The 10827-nt window shown below is 29.3% G+C and overlaps 1 protein-coding gene across 1 annotated transcript in view; it reads left to right on the plus strand.

The window, feature by feature from the left end:
• Nucleotides 1-9293, plus strand: part of LOC105621981 (protein kinase C-like) — a 12250-nt gene extending 2957 nt beyond the window's left edge. The window contains 9 exon segments of the mRNA XM_012203412.1: nt 5031-5088; nt 5152-5368; nt 6135-6166; nt 6835-6905; nt 7347-7515; nt 7600-7812; nt 7815-8369; nt 8451-9046; nt 9132-9293. Coding sequence (XP_012058802.1) covers nt 5031-5088; nt 5152-5368; nt 6135-6166; nt 6835-6905; nt 7347-7515; nt 7600-7812; nt 7815-8369; nt 8451-9046; nt 9132-9293 — 2073 coding nt within the window.
• The last annotated feature ends 1534 nt before the right edge of the window (nt 9294-10827 follow it).

Consider the following 10827-nt stretch of genomic DNA (forward strand, 5'->3'; position numbering starts at 1 on the left):
ATATATATATATATATATATATATATATATATATATATATATATATATATTATTATATATTAACATCAAAATAATACTTATAATAATTTAACGTAGTAATAAATAAATGAATAATTTTACAATATTCAAAAAGTATTATTAAAAAGTTTATTGTTAAAAAATTACATTTCTTATAATAGATGTTTAACGTTTTCCAATAAAATAAATAAAATGTGAAAAAGTTTTTTGTTATAAGAAAGAACTGCAATATATTCTGTTCATAAAAAAAATTTATTTTTACAACAGATTTATTTTTATACAGCCAATTTATCGAAAATTATCAAAAAATTAATAATTTAGAAACTATTTTTCTTATTTATAAAAAAAAATTATGTAGTATAAACATTTATTTTTATTTACATAATTCATTGATTGAAATTAATCCAATTATAACTTATAATTTTGTTTATAACATGAAAATGAAACTGTCTTTTTATCTTATATTAAAACAAAGCTTTAATTTAAAAAAATTTTTTTTTAATCGGCACAGACAGCTTGAACTGGAAATTGTATAAATTCATAAAGAGAAATATGATTAGGCATGAAGGACTGCCTTGACCAAAAATATGGTCTTTTTCGCTTATGCGCATTTAATATTATTATATAGTTAAACTTGAAAGTGCAAATTCTATATAAAAGTATAAAATTAATTCAAGAAGAATTACATTTAATTAAAAATATATTTTTAATTACTTTGAACCAAATAAAGTGTTTCTTAGAGATCTTTTGATGCTGAAAATGTGTGATTCCATACGTCAAATTTTCAGCGTTTCCGAAATAATTAAGGATTTAATATGAAAGTAGTTCTTTTTTTTTGAGATATTTAATCTTTTTTTTTTTTGTTAAAAAAACATTAAACATTATTTTGAAATTCTAATCAGATAAATGTATTGTTCATCCCCTATAAAATGCATTTTTTACTGCAATATCTTTTTTTAATTATTTATGTAAAATTTAAATACAGAGTTTTTCTGATATAACAAATTTTCCATCTATGAAGTTATGCAATATCACCGACGAAATAGATCATTGCAAAAGTCTTGGCATTTTTTTTGAAAAATGGATTCAAACAGTGTAACTTCATAGAAAAATGAACGAAATTTAAATTAAAAAAAAGATTTTAAAATCTCTATTTTCGAAAGATCATTATTTTTTTTTAATTTCTTCGAGTTTGATAATTTAGTTTCATGAAAATATCTCTTTTCCAATCAGAATACTTGAATTATTAATTGTGTAAAGAATTGTTCTAAACGGGATAGAGAGAGAGGGATAGTTCTATCAAAGACATAGAATTATTAGTTATTAATTATTTATAATTATAATTAATTTTCTATCTGTTTTGTTATTAATATTCTTATTCCTATTAATACCAAAACGTTACACTTTTTGTACAATAAATTATAATACATTTATATTACAAAAGAAGAGAAAATATATTAAAATAATACAAAATTAAAGTAATGCAAATCTAAAACGATCTTATTTTTATATACATAAAGATATTTTATTTAATAATTTGTAGCTTAAGAAATATAAAATTTTATAAATATATAAATTATTTTAGGTTACATCTCGAACAATAATAAATACAGTATTTATGAAATAAAAGAATTAATTACAGTTAGGAAATCAAATAAAATTAAAAGATCTAACAAATAATCGAATCAATAAATATTTCATAAAGCATGCTGATAAAATAATTTTGAATGAAGTATTAAGCAGGCGAAAGATAAATACGTATATATATTTATGTTACGCGGTGTAATTAATAATACAACTTATATAATACGTTATGCTGTCTAAAGTAAATATTCTTAAATTTAAAAAATTAAATTACAAACTTTAAAATAATTCATTTGTATAAAATATTTTGCATATGCGCTGATAGAGTCATATAAGAGAGTTATAAATTAGTATTTGAGATAATGAAAAAAAATCAACTGTAGAGGGTCGATTTCCTTCCAAAAATGCTGATTTTTTTCTTTCTTGTAACTTTTCTATCAATGCAGTGATATATGTTACGAAATCAAAAAGAATATCTATATCGATCGAAAATATACTATCTAAAATTGCAGATCCTAAAATTGTTTGTTTTATCGATTTAGTAGGATTTACATACATACAATTTACTTGACATCACTATATATTACTACATCAATATCATATGCATAAATTTTTACGACGCATTTTCATGTCGAATTAGGCGTCTAAGTCTAATTTTAAGAACTTGATGTTGTTTGTTCATGTAACCTATTAGTCTAGACTACAATTTCGTAAGTACAGATTGCAAAGCTATCATATAAAGCAATGTTGTTACCAGTCACGATGTAATCAAATGTAGACGCTACATTGGACTAACAAGTAGTAAAAATCAATCTCATTTTCAAAAATTTCTTCTGTTTTCAATATAAATTCCACTTTACGGACGCATATTAATGCGTATACTCTAATTTTGGAAAAGGATTTCAAATCTGAAAAAAAAAGAAAAATACGACAAAAATTATTACATTTAGCCGATAAAACAGACAAATAAAATTATAGAAGCTTAGACAACATACATATTCAAAAAGCAGATGTAAGATGTCTTACAGATGCTTGAGGACATCTCTATGACACAATATTTAAAAGACATCTTGATGACATTTTGAAAATATCGCATTTTGGACATGATGTTATCTGGAAACCCCTTAAATCTTTTCTGTGATCTTCAAGACGTCTTAAGGAAATTGTCCATTAAAAATATAGGTATAACACATTTTGATACTGTATTGATACTGTATTGATATAGATGTCTTTTAGATAGATAGATTATATATTGATATAGATGTCTTTCAGATAATTCCCATAAATATCTTGAATATTTTAAGGATTCTGTTATATAAAATCTGTTTTTATTGTTTTGAATACTCAGAAAACAATATGTCCAAAACGCGGACATAAAACTTCCTGAAAATATCATTCAAGTTGTCTTTCAGATATCATGTAAAAATGTCTTCAAAATCCATAAGACATATTATGTCCCCTTTTTGGACATGCATGTTGTCTCTGTATTTTGTTGACAAGGTGAATTTTCATGTATGTCCCAATGTTCCATGTTTTACCATGAAAGATGATTATTTCTGCACTAATTTTCTCTGTCGCGTGTGGATTTCGGTTGCAGTCGATAATTTATCTCTTTCGTTTTACCAGAGAAGATGAATTATCGACTGCAACTGGAATCCACGCGCAGGGTGCTCAAACTGAAACATAGAAGTTCAGTTTTATTTCAAGACCGTCTTAAGTAATGTCTTAAGCTGCTAATATTTAACTAGATTAGAAGACTTATTAGAGGATTGGTGATCTTAAGACTGTACTTAAGATAATCTTAAGTATAAAAATCTCAACTATGAATACCAGCTTATGATAGTTCTACCTCTGCTTTTCTAGATGGCATTACTATATGCTGCCCCCCTCCCACACACACTACACACGCGCGCGCGCGCGCGCACACACTACACACACAGATGTCTATGCTAATTTTTTTTCTATAAGTATATATCCATATATATTAAAGTATTCATATGTATCATGAAATATCAGTTTTGATATAACTATATATAGTTAAAGCAACAGTGAATAGGATGGATCAGATGAATGACCGTAAATTTTTGTATTTTTGTTAAACATGAAGTTTCCCTCACTTTGGTAGATGGCGCATAAAAACATTGAGCATCCTGTCCATGTGTAGAGAAGTGTTTAAAGCCTAGGGGATCAATCATGTAATTTTAATTTTTCTTAACGCGAAAACGTGAAAAATGAATTTTTTTATGTATGTACATATATACATATACATACAAAAAATTTTCATTTTTTACATTTTCATTTTAAGTAAAAAGTTACATGATTAATCTTCAGATATAATCAAGCATTTGTTGAGCACGTTGTGTCATCATGAGTCAGTCAATATGCATTGCTTTTTAGCAACGAGCAGTTGTGGAATAGAATAGTAACACTTTTTTTTAAATGGGTTTCGGAATTCAGTCCTGTTCACCAAGCAAGTTGGTTCTTATGAATCCATTGAAAAAAAAAATGTTGCAACTATTCTGCCCACGATTGTACACAAGACACTGTAACACAATAAGGTTTAATGCACAATTGAAAAGCGTAGTGTATGGCTAATATTAATTAGAATTTCCGTTTTTCGTCGTATGTACGATAAATTTTTCAAGCGTGTTAATTGACTGCAGGAGAGAAAGGTTTTCAGATCTCTTTATCTTATATATTCAATTGACAGGCTTAAAAAACTTGTCGCATGATAAAAACAGATAAATATAATATTAGTTTATGACTGTGTTCCATTTCTGGAAAGCTCTCTTAGCGGAATCCATCATGAAAAATGATAAATTGTACTCTGTGTGTGTGTGTGTGTGTGTGTGCGCGCGCGCGCGCGTGTGTGTGCGTGTGTGTGCGCGCGCGCGTGTGTGTGCGTGTGTGTGTGCGCGCGCGCGCGTGTGTGTGTGTGTTGCTACAAATTAGAGATTATAAGTATATATAATTTTATTATATGGGAAATTTGCTATCTTAAAAAAATCCTACATTTAAATCCTATGTAACATGGCTAAAAAAAGTATTGAAAGTATTGAATTGAATTGTATTAAAATAAAAAAATATATTAAATGCTGCAAAAAATCATTGTACATATTTCTACACATTTAAAAATTTGTAGAAAACATCTTGTTTGATTTAATGTAATTTTTTCTTGTACAAATATTATTTACTATTTTAAATTTATTATGTAGACTTCAATTTTTTATAATCATTTGAACTTTTTATAATCATATTTTACGATGTTTGCTCTTTTTCTGGAAAAAAATATAATGAAAAATTTGCATTCGTGTTGGAATTATGCACAATATTCAAATGAATTTAAGATAATCAGTGCATAGACTATACATATGAAGATATAATGTGCATTTTTAGGATTATTTAATTAATAATAAAAATTGTTGCAGGTTGATTTAGAACCTCAGGGAAGATTGCGACTAATAATAGCAATGTGGAATGCACCAAGTAAGAAAAATCTCAATATTTTGTAAATATACATGATTCAATTAACTTGATTTAATATTTCAGTTCGACAACCAAGTTTCCATGGGGAGTCTAGTGGTGAGGCACGTAAGCGTAATAAAGGCAAGAAAGACCGACATGAAAGAGAATTTCAGGAGAAAGAAGAGCCCTTGAGTCGCCAGAGAGTGATGCGACGAAGGGTTCACCAAATAAATGGACATAAATTTATGGCTACCTTTCTAAAACAACCGACGTTTTGTTCGCACTGTCGTGACTTCATTTGGTATGTATGTCTGTAGAAACATCGCTTCTCTCTATTTAAGATTCTATATACAATACTTCTTGATCGCTATGATAGCAGAGTGCGTGCTATCTCAAAATAGGAAAATGGGAGCATGCTTAAACTGATGTATATTCACCCGCAATTACATTTACAAACACGTCAAAATTTAGTTAATAATACACCTCGAATTAATTAATTAAAAATTTACAAAATGCAGGATTGCATGCATTTGGTATTTGGTCTTTTCTCGTTATCTGTATTAGTAATGCCAAGGAAAAGTATTTATTAGCTAATATGTAATTAATATTGGTTTGCATTGGAGATTGAATTACTATAAATAATTATTTTAACTCGAGAGATTCAAGTGCAGATTAGAATAAGCAAGCTTGGCTACCAAGGTATATTCTACACAAATGCTATTTGGGATTTTCTTTAACAGGATGCATGCTTGGGTTTTTTTACAAAAGTACATGCCTTATATAATTTGCTGAATCCATTTCAAAATATTTAGGTGTTGGAACATTTGCACAACATACTGTTCTAATTGGCAATATTTAAAAATAAACAAATAATTTGTATAAAATAGAAGATTAAATATCGACTAGGATCTATGAAGTGATTTGATCAATCTTTCTCATCGCACAAGTCATTAATCATATCAAAATCAAGGAATAGCATAGATGACTAAGCATGGTTGAAGAAAGCAAACGTATGTGTCTTAGGAAGGATTATGAGGATGTGACGTGTTTTGTCTATTATATTTCAGGGGCTTTGGCAAGCAAGGCTATCAGTGTCAAGGTGAGAAGACACATACACTGTTATTAACAGATTATAGTTATGTATCCGCTTGCCGCACCCTTACGTATGAATGTGTGCAGTTATGAATGTGTACGTGCGAGTTTTAACTACGAGAAAAATCACGATTAGAAGACTGTTATTTCATCGATTTAACATTTTACTTCTTTAATGCTTCATTCCTAACTACCATAACGTCCTATAATTGTCGCGTCAATTTATGCATTTTATATTCATCACGACTAGTACACATGACCGCCTTGGTATTAATCTGCTTCATGATTAAATATTTTATTACTTAACTTATTGTTATATTAGTTAGTAACGTAAGAATTTTGATTCTTAATGTATTACCTAGGTCTCTGTTTCTCCTGATTTTATTTCATTTCGATACAATTTAGATTTGTAGCTAAATAGTTTTTCAGTTTATTACATGTTGTCCTTCAATATAAATTCCAAATATGCTATCTTAGAGCTTGATAATTTTATCAAAATTGCTGATCTTGAGAGAATAATATTATGTGAATTTCAATTTTATTTTTGCTTATGGTATTATTGTAAATAATTTCCGGATGCGTCTTATCACGCATGTAGCTAGCTTTGGACGTGCTGTATTACATCTTGGAAGCGAGCATTTTTATAAGAGGATACTTTATGTATTGCTGTTTCAGTATGCACTTGCGTAGTCCACAAAAGATGTCATAACTTGGTGATAACGAATTGTTCAGGAATGAAAGAAGAGGTATGTTTATTAGTTATTTCTAATCAGTGACGTGACATAATAGAAATATCACAAATAATTTACGTTTTGCATTATTAATTATCACCGACGAGATACTATTAAAATTAACTCTGGATAAATTTTTGAAAAAATTATCAAAGGGGTCCCAGGGACTCGGCAATGATTAGACTATTCCAAGGATATATTATCTTCTTTAATCACTGTTTTAAACCATCAGAAATCTTACTTGTACATTTATTATGAGAAAACAGTGATTAAAAATAAAGTTGCAATTAAATGATTAAATCAGAAATTGTGCATTTCCGCGGAAAATATAATAATTTATATCTATGTGTTATACACACAAAAAAATTTCTCTATATTACCAAAATCTTGATTTTATTCGACTAAGTTTTATTATTACTTTCTAAGATTGTGATTTTTTAAAATTTTTTCAATCAGATTGTTGTAGTCGAAGGAGAGGAAGGAACCCAAATCACGCAGGCAACAGCACGCTTCAATATACACGTTCCCCATCGGTTTAATCCTCATAATTATAAAACATTGACATTTTGTGACCACTGCGGATCCTTATTGTACGGCTTTTTCAGACAAGGCTTGAAATGCGATGGTAATGCAAAATATTGTTTATATTATTTTCTATTAAAATTTTTATTAAATCAATTTATTAAATTGCGTTGTATTTTTCCTATAGTTTGCAACATGAATGTTCATAAACGATGTTATAAGAACGTTGCACCCAGTTGTGGTATAGATACCAAGGCTTTAAGCGAAATTTTGAAAAAAATAAATTTCTGTGCAAATAAGCAATTAAGACTTCCGAAGATTAGAGTATCTTCACGTCCACAAACACCTACAGTTGCAGAAAAGGATGAAGATAAGACAAAAGATCAAGATGATAAAAAATTTAAAAAGATAAAAAGGGGATGAAAAAAGGACAGAAAAAAGGACAAAAAGATAAAACGATAAAAATATCTTCAAGAGATGATCAGACAGACGAATTGGGCGCAAGTTGTTCGAGTCAAAACGACTCAACCAAAGATGATTCGCAATTGAGTCAAAGAGATTCAACTAATTCCAAAGATGATTCGCAGTGGAGTCATAGAGACTCATCTTACACCAAAGATGACTCGCAGTTAAGTTTAAGAGACTCATCTAACGAAGATGACGATAGAAACAGTAATGTAAAAAAAATTGGTTTAGATGACTTTAATTTTATTAAGGTTCTCGGTAAAGGCAGTTTCGGTAAAGTAATGTTAGTCGAACTGAAAAGTAATCCCGAAGAGATTTACGCCGTGAAAATCTTGAAAAAAAGTGTTATTATTCAAGATGAAGATGTAGACTGCACCATGACAGAAAAGAAGATTTTAATCCTCGCAGCAAAGCATCCTTTCCTAACGGCCATCCACAGTTGTTTCCAGACGGTTGATCGACTCTTCTTCGTTATGGAATATGTGAAAGGAGGTACAAATTGCCATTTTAGAATAAAATGAAAGATATCTTTTATTTATTTGAATACTGCTATTATCTCTTGATTTGTTTCAGGTGATCTGATGTTCCATATCCAGAAAGCTCGAAAATTCGAAGAGCCGAGGGCACGTTTCTATGCAGCAGAAGTGACACTCGCGCTTCAGTTTTTGCATAAACATCATATTATATACCGCGACCTGAAACTGGACAACATACTGCTGGATGCGGAAGGACATTGTAAACTTGCGGATTTCGGAATGTGTAAAGAGAATATAATTGAGGGAGAATCGACGGCATCGACATTTTGTGGTACGCCTGACTATATAGCTCCGGAAATACTTCAAGAATTGCCATATGGTGCTAGTGTTGATTGGTGGGCTCTCGGTGTGTTGTTATACGAAATGGTGGCTGGACAACCACCTTTCGAAGCCGAGACTGAAGACGACTTATTCGAAGCAATATTACGAGATGACTTAGTGTTTCCAGTGTGGGTTTCTTCAGATGCAGTGTCTGTTGTAAAAGCTTTTATGACCAAGAATCCTGCCAAGCGATTAGGTTGTGTTGCAGCCGACGGTGGCGAAAATGCTATAAGGGTCCAGCCATTTTTCAAACATCTAGATTGGGAAGCTCTCGAAGCGCGTAAAGTAGAACCTCCAATCAGACCTAAAATTGTGAGTTTCGCGCTTTGTTGTTTTAATTAATAAATACTAAAATGACACAGGATTGTGTTACATAATTGTTTTTCGAAATTTTTAGAAAAATGAAAAAGAGGCTCTTAATTTTGACGCTGTTTTTACGAAAGAAGAGCCTGTATTAACGCCAGATAGTCCAGACAAATCGTGCGACATCGATCAAGAAGAGTTTCGTGGTTTCTCCGTAGTAAATAGGGACTTCAATCCATTCAAGTATACACAGTAAGAGATGACGAGTTTCGATTCAATGTAATATCCTCTTTCGATTTTATTGTAATTCGGTTTTATTGTAATATCATCCTTCTCGCTTAACACGTTGCTTTGTACAGCGCATTTGTTATCTTAAAAACGGTTTTGAAACTGCTTGAGATTTCTGAGTTACGTCCAATGGAAATAATTCTATCTGTCGCAAAAAGAAGCTTTTTGACCAATTGAAACACATTGATAGCATGATCAGAAATACTAATAAGAATTCGAAATTATTGAAAAAAACTTTATTCAATTTCAGATCAAATAGGATACGATATATATAAATCAGGCAATCACTGTCATAAAAAGGATTTTTTTTATTTATAATGATCGCTTGAATAGAATTCAATAGTAATTTCCAATCAAAATAGAAGCATATAATTTGCCAATAACTATCCTCGCTCTTTCTCTTTCTTTCTCCTTTCTGTCTTCTATTTATTTTTTCTTTTTTTGTGTGTATTTATATATTTTTATCTAGAGATTCATAAAAAATAAAAATTGAAGAAAACAAATTTAAAAAATAGTTATATATGTTCATTGATTGTTTTTTATACTATATATGATGTGTATTTCGAATCAAAGTATATTTTCATATATCTTGATTTGAAATAGCTATGTCATATATATTTCATAATTTATATCATACCTATGTATTCATATAATAATAGCTCCATTGCATATCATATATGCAATTGAATATTATGTATATATAATAGATGATATATAAATATATATAAGATATGTAAAATATATGAAATATATAAAAATTGTAAAGAATATAAAGAAATAGTAAGAAATTGGAAATAGGCGTATTGCTTAGGCCTTGCATTTTCATATTCACATGTACATATTCAATAATTAAAAAGTAAATGAGAATGGACCAGATTAATTGCAATAAGATGATGCACATTTCTTTTTATTCATTTTTAATAATTCTTTTTCAATTGTTGATCATTCGCCTTTTAATTATTGAATACATACATATGTTTGTATATATCTAATTTATTTATTTTAACAAGGCATATGGAATAAGCGAGAAGGACGGTACTTAAAAGAAATTTAGTTTAAAATAGGATTAAGTTAAAATAGGAAAACTTGCAGCGAACATATTGTAAATTTATATTTGTAAATTCTCACGGCTATTACCATACATATATAACTTCACGAAGTGGATATCTTTGTAAAAACAAGTGTATCTAAGCGATTTCGAAGTTTAGGATCTGTTACTTTTGCACATGGTGCGTATGAATTGCATTCATTTTAGGCACTCACGCACTCTAAGCTTTAGGATGCCATTCTATGACACAGATTTTTCACATAATATATGTCGTGTAACTAATTAGGAGCTAGCTATTCCGCGTATTTCGAATCAGCTCTATTATGTGTTTTCTGTTACGCGAAATTCAATTTCTATGTCTCATGAAGCAAGTGGCATACAGTGATAACCAATGATATTTTTATATTTTTTTAGACTATTCTTACTCTATTATAGAAATATCAAAGGTAGCAAT

This window comes from Atta cephalotes (genome assembly GCF_000143395.1).
Source record: "Atta cephalotes unplaced genomic scaffold scaffold00039, whole genome shotgun sequence".
In the NCBI taxonomy this organism is placed as follows: Eukaryota; Metazoa; Arthropoda; class Insecta; order Hymenoptera; family Formicidae; genus Atta; species Atta cephalotes.